Source organism: Acomys minous (assembly GCF_964271855.1).
Source record: "Acomys minous genome assembly, chromosome: 19".
NCBI classification, from domain to species: Eukaryota; Metazoa; Chordata; class Mammalia; order Rodentia; family Muridae; genus Acomys; species Acomys minous.
Window position 1 is genome coordinate 34,657,523 of NC_140499.1, and position 15,930 is coordinate 34,673,452.

Sequence of the window (15,930 nt, forward strand, 5' to 3'; positions counted from 1 at the left end):
GTGTCTGTAGAGCGCATCTGCTTTACACTTGTCAGATTCCTGTCTTGTTTTATTGTCCAGCGTTTTGACAACTGATGTTACGTATCTTTTGTCTGGTTTTCTAATTGTTTGAAGCAGAAAGGTGAACCAGGCCTTACTGGTATAGCTGTTAACTTAGTAATAGATAAATGCTAATTATTAAGTCCTTTGAAGAGAAATTAGTCAACACCTCTCACTTGAAGGAATTACGAAGGAAAAGTACTATCTAAAATTTTCCTTCTTTTTTCTTTTCAAATCATAGTGCATTTAAAAACAAGCCTATTGGTTTAGAAATTTTATTAATGTTTTTAGAATATTAACATGAAAAAAAATTATTTCCAGTTTTATAAATTTTTAATAAATAATGTTTTATTGTTATTATTTTGCTTATTTTATATATATAGGTGTTTTGCCTACATGTATGTCTGTGCCCCACTTTTGTGCCCTGGTGCCCAAGGAGATCAGAAGTGGGAACCAGATTTACTGTGACTAGAATTATAAACAGTTGTGAGCTGCCATATGGGTGCTGGGAACTAAACACAGGCCCTTTAGAAGAGCAGCCAGTGCTCTTAACCTCTGAGGCATCTCCCCAGCCTCAGGGATGGTATAACATTTTAAATAATATTTAATTTTAAATAATAATAATATTATCATATATTATATTTCATATTTCAATGTATTCTTTGAAAAATTTCAGGTTGTTGATAGACTTTAAAAATAACCATGGCACACATGCTGTAATCTCAGCACTCTGGGAGGTAGAGGCAGGTGGATCACTGGAGCTTGAGGCCAGCCTGATCTGGAAAGTGAGTCTAGGACAGCCAAGGCTACACAAAGAAACCCTGCCTTGAAAAACCAAAATAAAATAAAATAAAATAAATCTTAGTAAGCTGTATAATCAAAATAAGTTGTTGGTAGAGTGTACAAAGTGAGACATAACTTTGAGACACTACAACTATATTAATGAGTTTGTGGGGAGATTTTTCGAATTTTGGTCCAGTAAAATTTTGTATTTAATTACTATATACCTTCAATGGGCAGAAAATATGACTGTCAGGGTTATAGGTGTTGTATTTTACCCTTTGTCCTAAGAGAAGAGAATGTTGCTTAGTAGCAACATTGGTCTGAAATGTGATGTGTTTGCTGGAAACTTAATTTACTTTTATAATGGTAGGTTAATGTTTAGAACAAGGTAAAAGATGTTAGTTTTGTGTATTATTCTATTTTGTCATATTGTTCAGATAGTTGGTTTTGTCTCCAAATGGAAACATCAAAAGCAGTGACCATGTCATACAATATTTTTTCTTTAGCCACCTTCACAGCTAATGCATCCACTGTAGTGCCATTGTTTAACTTCATTGTATTTAAGTTTGCTTATTCTTTTTTTTTGAGTTTGCTTATTCTTAAAAAAAAATTCATTTTATGTTTATGAGTGTTGTGTCTGTATGTATGTATATACACTCATGACTTGAGTTTGATCTCTGAGACCCACATAGTGGAAAGAGAGATACAACTCTCAAAAGTTGTCCTTTGACCCTATCCATGTGCCATGGCATGTATGCTTATGTGGCGTTGAATTCTTGATCTTCATTTATAGCTCTCAAGTGCTAGGATTGAAGATGTCTGCTCAGCTCATGATCATCTTTCCCCCCTTCCGTCCTCCTTCCTTCCTCCTTTCCTTCTTCCTCCCTCTTATCTTCTTTTTTGAGCAAGTGTCTCTGTATATCCTGGGATGGTTTCCCACTTACATTGATCTTCTTGCCTCAGTCTTTCAAGTGTGTGGAGTGATTACAGGCTTGTGCTACCATGCCTGGCTCAATATGGTTTTCATGTTCAGGTTATTTGACTCTTCCAATTGAAATTGGTAGCCCAAGCTATATTGGGAATGTCTTGTTAGTTTTTAGTAATATGTAATACCCTGCGACCCAGCTTTTGACAGTTTGTGATTCTACTTCTATAAATGTATTTAATACATGCACAAACATGTGATCATTGAAAACTTGACTAGAATGTTTATTTTATTTCCTTTATTACTTCTTGGATTTTAAATTCTTCTTTTATTTATTCTTCTCTTAGATATGCATTCCTTATATAATAATATGTAATAACATAATACCTCAGTTTCCCCTCTTTCACTCCTCCCAGACCTTCCCCTCTCACCAACCTTCCCTCTCTCCCACATTCACTCCTCCTCAGGTTCCTTTCAGAAAAGAGTAGGCTTCCCAGGGACATCAACCAAACACAGCGTAACAAGTTACAATAAAACTAGCCACAAACCTTCATATTAAGGCTGGTAAGGTAACCCAGTGAGAGGAAAAGGGTCCCAAGAGCAGAGACAGAGACAAGAAAGAGTCAGAGACACCTTCACTTCCACTGTTATGAGTCCTGCAAAACCACCAAGCTAAAAAACATAACATGTATGCAGAGGGCCTAGCACAGACCATGCAGGCTCTGTGATTCCTGATTCCGTCTCTGTGAGCTCCTATGAGCCCTTTTTAGTTGATTTGTGGGCCATGTTCTCTTGGTGTCCTATATCTCTCTGGCTCCTATAGTTTTTCCTCCTCCTCTTCCGTAGATTTTCCCAAGCTTAGTACAAACCACTCAAATATACACTAATAGTTGAATGACTTGTGATACATGTCACAGTTGAATACTAAAAATGGAAATGGTGTGTGTGTGTGTGTGTGTGTGTGTGTATGTGTGTGTGTGTAACAGTAGGGTGAGTCTTAAAAGTACTGTACAGAAAATAGTCTACAAAAGCATTTACTATACTGTATGTTTCTGTCAAACAAACTATATGCTTGTATCAAACTTGAAATTAGGCAAAAACAAATATAATCTGTTGGCATCCATAGAGTGTCATTCCCTAATGGGTGCACTGACTAGTAGGGAGGGTTGAGGAAGCTTCTGAAGTGCTGTTAATGTTTTATTTCTAATACAGATGTGTTCAGTATGGATAGTTCAACACACTGGAAGATGTTTATGCATTTTGTTTAGGAATATCATAGTCCTTAAAGTTTTGACAACATATGAATATATTATAACTGTTGTATTATGCATTAACTATGTTTGATTTGAGATGTCAGTTAGCATTCACTATTTTTCGTATCTTCATTTGCTTATCAGAAGATTAAAATAACAAAAGAGAGAAAATGGGCATTGAGTTTCTTCAGTCTTGGTAGTTGGTCCTTAGGCCTACATATCAAGTAGTATATGAAGTGTTCCTGCCAGAAGCTAGGTGTGAGAAGATCCTTATAGCAGAGGAAGTAGTCTTTTAATGCGAAGAGATTGGGGCTGGAGAGTGTTAGGAAGCACGAAATCTGGCTCAAGGTAGCACCTTCTTGGCCACTCTTATTTTAGGGGCCAGAAAGTTCTGCCATGTTGGCAAAGGTCACTCTGCCTTCTGGTGGGCTTTGTGGATGAAACAGACTTCATTTGCACTTAATTTTAAGTGACTCATATTTGAGACTAGTAATAATGAGCTATAGTATAATCCATAGGAAAGAAAATACTTAATAATAATTTAAGACATGTCAATCAACTTAAGCAAAAAGATTATTTTAAGGACTTTCAGTGCACATGTTTTTGAGATTTATGTATTGCTTGTGTTAAAAAATAGTACAAAATTTATGCTAGATTTATATGTAAAAGTTTTAAAAGCAAAAATCCTTCTCTATTTATACTCATCTATCCTTTTTCTGGTACTTTCAACCTCCTGAGTAATTGGGATCCAGGCTTGTGCTGCAGCTCCTGGTTCTATAGTGTCTTCACTTGAGCTCTGTGCCTTCTTAAGTATGCAGAGCTTAATTGCGGTTATAAATGAGTTGAAAAGGACTAACTGCACCATGATTTAGCATGATTTAAAATGTTTTCAGAGAAGCATGCAAAAAATTCAGGGATTCAGATAACAGGGTATTAACATATATGAAGCCAATAGCCATACTGAAAATGGCCTCAGTACTTTTTCTGGGACATTCAAAACCAAGTGTTGTATGAAGTCAAGGAAGACATTCTGTGGTTAAATGAAGGACTGACACTTTTCATTCCTGAAGCAGGTGAAAGTATTGTTCTTGTCATAAGCCAAGCTTAGGGCAGAAGAAATCTGTAAATCCTAAGAATTGGTTCATGGGACCATTTCTAACACCATACGGAACTATGAAGAGCTATAGCTTTCTTTGTTGATTTCTTTTTAAATAAGCTTTATAATTTACAAATACCTAAATAAGTTTTAGGTATTTATTGGTCCACTATGTCAAGACATTTGGTTTTTCTATTCCAATTTGTTAATATGACTTTTCAAATGAATGCATTTTCTGATATTAAACCATCATGCATTTTGGGGAAAGCATTTTGCTGTTTTCTTTTTAAAATTTTAAATAGCTATCTTGCTAACATATTTGTAATTTTAATTTAAAAAATTTAAAAATTCTTTTTTAAGTTTATATATAAGTAGGTGGATTTCATTTTGACATTATCGTACGCATATTCTGTTCTTGTTGGACCTCATCTCTATTGCTTTTTTCTTGCCTGTCCTTTTCCTATGTCCCAGTAGACCTTCCTTCTGTGTTTATGTCATATATATTGCATCTCTCTCTCTTTCCCCTCCTTTCCATCTCATTCGATTTCTTCTTTTCTCCATCATGGTCCCCTTACTATGTTCAACACACACACACACACACACACACACACACACACACACACACACACATACACACACACACAATCTGTGTCCTAGATTCCACATATTGAGAAAGAGCACAGACTATTTCTGGATCTGGCTTTTGCCATCCTAAAAATATCAAGATTTTATTTTTCTTTACAGCTGAAGAAATTCCATTGTTATACCTTCATTTTTAAATGAACACATTACTTTTCTCTTGTGTATGTATAGTATGATCTTAAAACTATTCACCTCATTCATAAGCTTGATCTTTGTCTTTTAACTATTAAAGACAACATAGAAATTAATGTATTTGTACATATGTACATATACTCAGCAGAGTATTGATATAGGAAAAAATCTAGAATATTTTATTTATAATGCAATGTATGCCTTTTTCTTGTTTGATAATGTAAAAAGTAAAAGCTAACTTTAAAATATATCTTGGTTTAAAATTGCCACTGTTGGGAAATAGTACTAACATGCTAGGAGTGGCTATTTTTGATGTAATTGACTTACTGTGTAATTTAAAAAACCTTAATAGTTTGAAGGACTGAACCTGTTAACAAAAAACAATAAGATGATTATGAACCCAGATTCTACTTTAAAAGCTTTGGAATTGTGAACAACTGTAGTTACCAGAAAATATATCTATAATAGTATAAAACACTGGAAACTAATGAAACATGTCTGTGGAGGTAAGCTAATTGACTTATTGAGTGAAACAGAAATAATGTCTTACTAATTCCTTTTCAGGGTTTTTTGATTAACTCGAAACCAGAGAATGCTTGTGAACCCATAGTGCCTCCACCAGTAAGAGACAACTCATCTGGCACTTTCATCGTATTGATCAGAAGACTAGATTGTAATTTTGATATAAAGGTAATATTTTCTTCTTGATAGTATTAATTTTTTTAGTTACTAATTATAATTGTCCCCCTTTCAGGAAAGATATGTCAACATATTAAATTATTCAGATTAAAGTAAGAATGAGGCCAGCCCAAGGATATAGAAGAGAAGATTGGGGAGAAATTTTACTTAAGTCTTATTTGTTTCAAAATAAACTTTACACATTTAGTAGTCAATGGGAAATGGGAAAAGGAAGATAACGTTAGTTTTAGGAGGCTCAGTTTTAGCAAGATTGAATACAAATTGTTCCTGTTAGTGCTAAGAATTCAGGGTTTTTTTTGGTTATCTTGAGCTGTGTCTTAAACCTTCAATTTTATGCCTTAACGTTTTACAGTATGAATAATCTGTTTAACCCTTACCTTTTTTAACACTGACACCAAGATTTCCTTTGTAATGCACTTATTCTTTCCCCATAGTTGGGAACACTTCATATAGTAAAGTAGAACTCACTATAGAACTTATCTCACTTTTGTATTCATTACTATATAATCATCATCATCATCATCATCATCATCATCATCATCTCACTTTTGTATTTATTACTATATAATAATAATCATCATCATCATCATCATCATCTCACTTTTGTATTTATTACTGTATACTACTACTACTACTACTAATAATAATAATAATAATAATAAATTACAACAACATGGTCTCTCTATGTAGCCTTGAGTGTCCTGAAACTCTCTATATAGATGAGGCTGCCACAAACTCACAGGATCCATCTGCCTCTGCCTCTCCAATGCTGGGGTTAAAGTTGTGCACCAGTATATCTGGCTCTCACTATGATTAAAAGGAAAATTTCTCAAGCTAATTATGCCAGTTAGAGTTAATTTGACCAAAGCAATATAAAAATAATTTGTGAGTCACAGCTGATTCTGAGCATTCTACCCAGCACCATGATCAGCCAACGGTGATGAAGAGATAGAAGTAAGGCATAGAAAGCAGCTAATTGGCTACCGTTAGTCAATGAATTGTCATTTGCTCATAGCATAGTCAGCCCCAGGGGCTCCCACAACCCTCAGAGCTCAGTATTGTGGTGGAATGCTCTATTGTTTCATCTACTGGACGCAGTGGGGATCTGAGAGCAGTATTAGTGTCACTTACAGCTCTGGGACCAGTGCTGCTGTAAGGTGTGACTTCAGGCTGTTTGACCATCTGGCAGAACTGTGTACTAGACACACTGAAAGCTCTCTCACAGGGTAGACACAGCATATTATTTTCATACATCTTATATACTTTGATCATACTTTAAAAAAATGCTGTTCTGAACCATTGACCCTCAACTTCCATTACATGGGAGAAAATGACACCTCATTAAAAAAAATAATAATTGTCAAGGGACCTGACAATGTAGAGAATTTTGCACAGGATAAGTATCATTGTTATTGTATATTAGTTCAGAATTTAGGATGCTCAGTTTACTCTGATGTGCCAGAATGAATAAATCTAGGCAAGAAGATGACTTATGTCATCAAACTATCCATGAGAGTGAACCATCCAGGGCTGGAGAGATGGCTCAGTGGTTAAGAGCACTGTCTGCTCTTCCAGAGGTTCTGAGTTCAATTCCCAGCAACCACATGGTGGCTCACAACCATCTATAGTGAGATCTGCTGCCCTCTTCTGGTGTGCAGGTGTACATGCAAGCAGATCACTGTATATGTAATAAATAAATCTTAAAAAAAAAAAAAGAGTGAAACATCCTGTAATAGCTGCTTATAAGGATGGGTCCAAGATTCCTTGGGGGACATCTTGTAGGAGTCAGTTCTAATCTGCTACCACAAGGGTTGTAGAGTGTTACTTCATTGTCAGGCATGGCAGCAAGCACCTCCTTGCTGAACCATGTTATTTGTTTGCTTTGTTTTGCTTTTTGAGATAAGATGTAAATATGTAGCCATGCTGGCATGACATTTGCTGTGTAGTCCAGGCTGGTCTTGAACTTGCAGTGATGTTCCTGTCTTTACCTTTTCTCTTGTGCTTGAAAAATCCTTTGAAAGGAAACGGTATTTCTTCAGGTCAGGAAAAGCTTATACTTCTATTTTGATACAGGGTCTCATTCACTATATCTGCTTGCCTCTGCCTTGAGCGCTGGGATTAAAGGCGTATGCCGCCATGGCTGACTGTTTTTACTTCTTTTTGTGAATAAAGGGTATTCTTTTTGTTCAATAACTATTTCCCCCTCTTGCTTAACGCTAGCCAGAAGGTTTATTGGCTTGTTGGGATTTTTTCCTTCTAAATTTAGCTTTTTAGCATTATATCTTATACTTTATATAGCTCTGGGTATTATGTTTTAAATATAGGGCCTAAGACACCAGAACGGTGAGTGGAAATCAAAGAATATGTGTACTCGAGACCTATCACTGGGTGGCACTGGGAATCAACATGCTGATTGTAATTGCTCTGTCACTGTTATTTGCCTAGGACAATATGAATCCTTGTCATTTGAGACAGTCTTTGTGAGCAGATAGCAGATGCAGTTAGGTATCTTTCGGTTGTGTTAATTGACTTCTTGAAGCCTTGTGTTGGGATGCCACTTCTTCTGTATTAGGTTGAGAAATAGGAAGATTGGTTGGAATATAAATCCTGTCACCACATAAAAAGTTACATAAATATAAGCATGAATAGAGTTTTCATTTTAATATGCATAAAAAACTAAGGGATGGAATTTTAAGACTTAACTAGCACTTGAATGTTTAGGCAACTTTTTCATTAGAGTCACTAATTTAAGCTGCTGAAAAATAATGTCAGTTTGTGAAAGGGCTTTGTGTGTGTGAGTATGCGTGAGTATGTGTGTGAGTATGCGTGAGTATGTGTGAGTGTGTGTGAGTGTGCGTGAGTGTGTGTGAGTGTGCGTGAGTGTGTGTGAGTATGTGTGAGTATGTGTGACAGTAAAAAATACTGATTTAGGCTAGCTCTTTGTTTGTATCAATGAAACTGACCTGAGCAGTTGCAAAATCAATTTTTTTTCATTTTTCATTTTAGTATCAAATATATCTCCCAATATTTAATACTTCTTTGCCTGTGTGCCACATTTTTATTTTTAAAGTGTGGTATGGGACGTATCGTAAGATTTTCGCTTTTTAAAGTTCGAAGTACCCCAGCTTCTCTTTTCTGGCTTTCTCAAAATGGATAAATAACTTTCAACACAACAAAGAAGCTTTAACAGTCCAAAAATATATGCTAGAGAAAGAAATTCACTCCATTGCTAAGCCTCTGAAAGCATGCAGCGGAGGGTATATATGGTGGCAGAAGGTCAAGTCTGGCAGCACGACCTCAAGAAAGGAAACACACTCACTTCCGTTCCTTGATTGTAAATGCCACCAAACCCTTGCACTGAAATATATGCTGCTGACAGCCTTTCTTGGGATTCCCGTGTACTATTTTTATTTTTATTTTTTTAAAAGAGAGTAGTTCTTCCTGGGCTTAGTTCCTCCTTTCTCTACTACAGAAAAGAATGTGAGGGTGGAAGGAGACTAGATGACTTAGCAGTCTGCCAGGAATGAGGGCTGAGGCCCGAGGCACTAACGGTTAACAGTCACTGAAGAGAAAGACCTGCTTGTTCATGGCGATGCGTCACTAACCAGAGACGTTCAAGTCATGCTTGGTGCGCTTTACTTGACAAAGCTTGGAAAATTTAGTATATATGAGGAATATTTTTGTCTACAGTGACTGAAGAAAACTTTTATGGCTCTGGGAGAACAAAGCCACAGGCAAAAGGAAAAGTTTATTTAAAAGGCGGATAGTTATCCTTGTTACTGTTTAAGCAGCAATATTATAGATATTCTCTTAGAATTGAGATATATACAAATAATTAGGACTTTTCCTTCCTCATGAAATGTAAAAGTTGCACATTCACAATGCTCCAAGGTCCAGCTTCTTGGAAGAGTCAGTCAGGAAGATTGATTAAGCCTAGGAGTTTGATATCAATGAGGACAATATAGTGGGACCTCACGTAAAACAGAACCCAAACCCTACACAACAACAACAACAACAACAACAGGGTAATAGCAGCTTTGTAAAAAGATTTTGGCAATTATTTTTACATTTCTAGTTAATTTGAAAAGTTTTGGAGTTCTTGGCCCTGGTTTTTGTTGAGGAGGTGGGGAGGTTTTTAATTACTGTTTCTTTTTCACTAGAGGATGAGGTCCTGTTTAACTTTGGTAGGTTGTATATATTAAGAAATCCATCAATGTCTTTTAGGTTTTCCAACTTGGGGAAATACAATTTTTAAAAAAAAATTATATCCTTAATTCTTGCTTTTCTTGGTGTCCAGTCTCTCTCCCTTTTCATTTCTAATTTTAATTTGGACCCGCTCTTTCTTTCTCTTGGTTACTTTGGCTAAAGGTTTGCCAATCTTGTTGAGTTTCTCAAAAAGCCAACTTTTTGTTTCATTGAATCTTTGGGGTTTTGTTGTTGTTGTTTTGTTTTTTAAATATATTTGGGTTTTTGTTTGTTTATATTTCATTAATTTTAGTTCTGAGTTTGATTATTTCCTTCTGTTTACTCTTTTTGGGTGTTCTTGTTTTTCTAGAGCTTTCAAGTGTATATCGTTAAGTTATTAGTTTGTGATGCCTTTACTTTTTTGACATAGGCACTTAGTGTTGTGAACTTGCCTGTTAGAACTGCCTTCAATTGGGTATATGGTGTTTCCATTTTCACTCAGTTCTTAAAAAGATTAAAATTTTCTTCCTGGTTTCTGCTTGACTCAGTTTTGGTTCAGCAGTGAGTTGTTTTCCCTCTTCCTTCTGTTTCTAGTGTTGGTATTTAGCTCTAAGCCATGGTGGTTAAATAAGTTGCAAGATGTTACTTAGGTTTTCTTTATCTGTTAATTCTGTATTGTGCCCTAATGTGTGGTCAATTTTGGAGAAAGTTCCATGGGCAGCTGAGAAGAAAGCACATTCTTCAGTGTTTGGGGGAATGTTTTGTAGGTGTCTGCTAGGTCCATTTGATTCATGATGTTAATTAACTCCATGTAGTTTGGATGACTTGGCTGTTGGTGAGAATGAAACATTGAAATTACCCTCTATCACTGTGTTAGGATCAATAAGTGATTTTAGCTGTAGTAGTATTTCTTTTATGGAATTGGGTGCCCTTGTATTTGTTGTATCCATGTTCAGATACTCATGATGATTTCGAGGGCCTTGTTTCCTTGGTTTCCCCCATACCTCCCTGGCTCCTCTACTCTTTCTGCCTCCTCTTCTACTCCTCTGCTCTTGTAACCAACTGTTTGGGATTGCTTATTCCTAGTGTTCTCTTGGGTGTAGTTAACCTTCTCTTCATACTCAACTTTTTCTTATAGCGTATTTTGTAGAGCTGGATTGGTGGACAGAAGAAATTGCTTAAATTTGTTTTCATCATAAAATATTTCTCTTTGTTGACTGTAATTTATAATTTTACAGGGCATAGTAGTCTGGGCTGGCATCTGTGTTTTTTTCAGAGTTTGTAGATATCTGTCCAGGCCTTTCGGGCTTTCAGAGTCTCAGTTGAAACGTCAGGCATTATTCTAATGGGTCTACCTTTATATGTGATTGGCTCTTTTTCCATTGCAGCTTTTAATATCCCTTCTTTGTTATGTACATTAAATGTTTTGATTATTGTGTATCATGGGAGTTTCTTTTTTGGTCCTGTCTATCTGGTACCCTGTAATGCCTCCTGAATCTTCTTGGATAACACTTTACATTAAGGAGGTTTTCTTCTGTGATCTTGTTAAAATTATTTTCTGTAACTTTGACCTGAGTTCTTTCTCCTTCCTCTTTCTATTATAATATTCATAGGTTTGTTCTTTTCATAATGTCCATACTTTTTTGGATGATTTGTTCTTGGATTTATTTATTCATAGATAGAGTCTCAATATATAGCTTTGGCTGACCTGAAGGTGGGCCAGGCTTAAACTTAGAGATTTGCCTGCCTCTGCCTCCTCAGTGCTAGGACTAAAGGTATGTAACACCATGCTGGTCCTTTGTCTGGATTTTTTAGATTTAACATTTTCTTTGAACTATCCATTTCTTCTGCCTTATCTTCAAGACCTGAAATTCACTCAAGCAAGTCTTTTTATCTCTGTTAAGTTTACCTCTGACCTTTTTGTTTGACTTCCTGAATTTTTATTTTGAGTTTTCTTTCGCAATTCTATTTCTTTGTTAAATAACTACTTTTATACTTTGAGTTGTTTTTATTTTATTCTACTCTGTTTTCATGGTCTTCATTTATATTCTCTTTAATGTTCTTCAGCATATTCACAATTACTATTTTGAAGACCTTGTCTTGTGCTGCAGCTAAATTGCTTTTTGGGGGGTCTATTGCAGTAGGATTGCTAGTTTCTGGAGGAGGCATGTTGACTTGGTTTGTCATGTTTGTGTTTTTTGCTGGGATTTAGAAATCTGGAGTTCAAAGACTAAGAGGTTCTTGGTGTAGATGTTATTTGTTGGTCTTGGCCTTTGTTGGATGGGAGGAGTATAGTTCTCTGTTTGCTCTTGCCCCAGTATAACCTAAGGGCATGCCATGCAGATTGTTGAAGTGATTTCTTCACATAGCATGCTGCTTTATGGTATACTAGTTTATAAATTCCAGCCACTAGAGCGTCAGTGAATTTACATCTTTGTGTTCATAATTCTGAAACTGCTATGTTCTAATTGCTTTGCTGAACTGTGATCCAACAGAAAGGCAGGACATATAAAAGTACTGTTGCCTGTGGGCCGGGTGTGGTGGCCTATAATCCCAGCACTCGGCAGGCAGAGGCTGGCGGATCACTGTGAGTTTGAGGCCAGCCTGGTCTACAAAGTGAGTCCAGGACAGCAAAGGCCACACAAAAGAAACCTTGTCTCAAAACAACAACAACAAAAAAAAACAAAAAACAAAAAAAACAAAACAAAAAAAACCCCTATTACCTTATGTTAAAATAGCAGTGATCTAGACTTAAGACCTAAATGCATGTGACCTTGGATAGGCCTTCTTTTCATTCCTTGGACAGTTCCTGAGAGTCTCAAATTGTTAACTTTGCTTACAATAAAGGCCTCTTACCTTCCTGCATTCCTGTGGTCTAAAATCTTACTTATCATTTGTAATTCTTTCAGATGCTCCTCAGGAACCACTGTGGTCTCATCTAGAGTCCTTACTCTTGAAGTCCTTAGTTTTTGAAGATATAAACTTGAAAGCCTCTAAAATAAAAACCCAAAGTTAAAACAAACAAGTAAAATCCCCAGTGAAACTGCAGCTCTTCCTGAGGAGCCCGCACAGCTCCTTTTGGGTCTTACTTCCTTTTGATTTCCTCCCTTTTCCTTAATCCTGACTTTCCTTTATGTTGGTTGGCCCTATAATTCATTTTTGCATGGAGGCTTACTATTACTGTCTTTTCTACAAGAAAAAAGAAATCTCTTCTACCGCTAAATCAAATGTTCTCTCGTAGACATTCAAGTTCCATAAAATCTGCCATATAGGTATTTTATGCTGTAGCAGTTTCTTCTAAGTTTCTACTTTAGTCCAGTATTTTAATACATTTCTTATTGGCACAGGTTGTTTATTTAATAAGTTTTGTTTTTCTTATAGAATACTAATATGAATACACCCAGGTCTTTCTCATCTCAGTCTCCCTTTCTGGCCTTGGTGAGTGCTAAGTGCTGGTAGCCCTTGTCCTGATCCAACAGCAAATCCCGTTGTACTGTTTAGCTTTACTTTCCTGCAGACTTAGTACCTATCTGAGATAATGGTCAATGAAGAAAAAATACATTTTTTAGTGATAGTTTCAAAGAGTTCTATCTATGATTCCATAGCTCTGTTGCTTCTGCCTGGGAGCATGTGGCAGAACCATCTGCTTACTTCACAGTGGACGGGAAGCAGAGAGCCAGAGGAAGAGCCTAGTGTCGCACAGCCCTTCTAAAGGCAGGCTCCCACTCACTTAAAACATCCCATTAAGACCCTCCTCCTTAAGTCTCCACTGCCTTCTAACAGTGCCAAGCTAGTGACCAAACCTTTAACCCAGATCTTTGGGATATTCTAGATCCAAACTATAGCCCAGGCTACTCTCTAACCTAATAAAACGCTGTTCCATATCAGCTCTGCGCAAGTGTGGCTGACAATAGGGCCTGTCTTGCCTCACTTTGAAAATGTAAAAAGAATATCTAGATTGTAGGACCATGGTGAACATTGGAGATAATACAGATGTCTAGCAATAGAGGCTCCTTTTGTTTTTACCATTTTGTTCTGCAACTTAGTTATCTATGTCCTGTTCTTAGCTTCCCAATGTCTTATGCATGAGTTCTTCATTCATGGTCATCTTGAGAACACAACCACTTCTTTCTTCTTATGAGGTATATTTATTAGTGTTGCTATTACCAATTGGTTCAGACTGAAAAAGATAAACTATCGATTCGTTTCCAGGATTTCTTTTGCAACCTGTCACATTGATGACTTGTGTGCTACCTTCTGACGTGCTGCCTAATTATATAACAGGATTATTTGCTTATTTCCTTGAAACTCTGTTAGATGTCCCCTACATAATACAGTTGCATCTAATTTGTTGATTTGATATGAAGTATTCAGGATATTCACTGCAGTTTGAACTTTAGCTCTGACCAGTCCCTTAAGAGGCAAACTGGTAATATAGCTCAGTAGGTTTTTTGTGCATTTTTTTGTTTTGATGTCTGCTTGGATTTAGTTTTTTATTCACTATGTGCGCTTTTTATTCATGAATCTTCTCATTCTTTGCTTCCATCTGACACCATATGTTTGAGGTTGTATTTTATGAATGTAAAACCATGCACATGATTACCAAATGATTTAGGTTTTATTTCTGTCTCATGTGTTCTTAAAAATACCAGCTGCTGCATAGTTGAAAATGTAATTTAATTTGACTGACACTTGAGATTTATGGTTTCTAAACATGGCTATATTTTTCTTGTTTGTTTTCATAAGCATTTTGGTTCATATGTTAATGTGTCTCTTGATTTCACTTTCCTTCTTCATTTTAAAAATCAGTAAAACAATAAGAAAACATTGGGGTAGAGTGTTACATTTTTGAAAATTTTTATATATTTATTTATTTATTTGAGTTTAAATATAAGATCACAGAATTAATTCCCATTTTAGTTGTTTTACAGTTTTTTGTTTTAGGAGCATTTATTTTGTTAGCAGAAACAGCTTTTGATAGTAATACAATTTTGCATTTTATTTGTGGAAATAGTTGCATGCTAGATATGTGAAATAAGTAATTCCCTTCAATTGCTTAATAAAGTCTTAGGAACTTAGTGGCTACTTTATTTATGCGTACACCTGGCATGCTGTTGTTAATCCATTCGTTCATGTCTATGTGTTAGTAACTTGAGAGTGAGGGTTTGGAGCGATGGCCCAGCAGGTATACCACTTGCCATGTAGCCTGGCAACCTCAGTTCAATGCCATGATCCATGTAAAGGTGGAAGAGAACTACTCCTGAAAGTTGTCCCCTGACCCATTGTGCACCCATGTTTATACACACCCCTAACACTGCCATGAACAATAACAACAGTAGATTTCAAAAATAATTTTGGAATGAGAAAGCCTCTTAAGAAACTGATGATGTGGGCCGGGTGTGGCACGCCTTTAACCCCAGCACTCGGGAGGCAGAGACTTATGAAAGCACTCGTAGCAGGGAACGGCTAGTGTGGGCGGAGATGGTGTGTAGAAAAGGACATGAGGCAGATGCACTCCCCATAGAGCCCGCAAGAGGCAGTGGGAGGAAGCAAGGCAGCACCCAGCCTCGTTGGCTGTCTAGGAAGACTTGAGGCCTCTGTAAGGACAGCACTGCTTCCGGGCTTCTTTGATCTCTATTGTGCATGGCATACACTGTCTTATTTGCTCTTCGTTGTGGTCTCCATGGTGGCTTTGTGAGCCCTAACATGCTATATCTTTGCTCTCAGAGAAGTAAAGTTAGCTTTACAAAATTTAAATCTTTTTTTATTAGCATAAAATGGCTTTTGAAGAAAATAAAATAATAAACGTATGTTCTTAATTATTGCCCTTTTCTTTGTGTAAGTACAGAATACTATGCCATATTAATTGTAGATTTCTTGTCATTATGCCTAATGTGAAAATAGTTAAAGTTCTTCGTGTTCAGGAGCCTATGTCAATGAGCTGTTTCTTTTAAGTTCTTCAGAAAACCTTTCTGCCCAATTTTCCACTTATATGAACTTTTGATCTAAACAAATACCTAATCTTTTTTCCTTAACTCTTTCAGTGACATTTAATTAGTGACTGTTCTACTCTGTGTTAGGCTATTTTATAGATGATGGGGCCATAAATATGGGCAAAATATTCCTCTTAACACTCCCACAGATTCATTTTAAAAATAAGATGATAAAATTATCTG

The 15,930-nt window shown here is 36.3% G+C and overlaps 1 protein-coding gene across 2 annotated transcripts in view; it reads left to right on the top strand.

Moving 5' to 3' along the window:
• RNF13 (ring finger protein 13) overlaps positions 1 to 15,930 on the top strand; it is an 89,276-nt gene that overhangs the window by 28,195 nt on the left and 45,151 nt on the right. For both annotated transcript variants that reach the window (XM_084769357.1, XM_084769358.1), the window contains one exon: positions 5,435 to 5,560. In XM_084769357.1, coding sequence (XP_084625483.1) covers positions 5,435 to 5,560 — 126 coding nt within the window. The remainder of the gene's footprint in view (positions 1 to 5,434; positions 5,561 to 15,930) is intronic.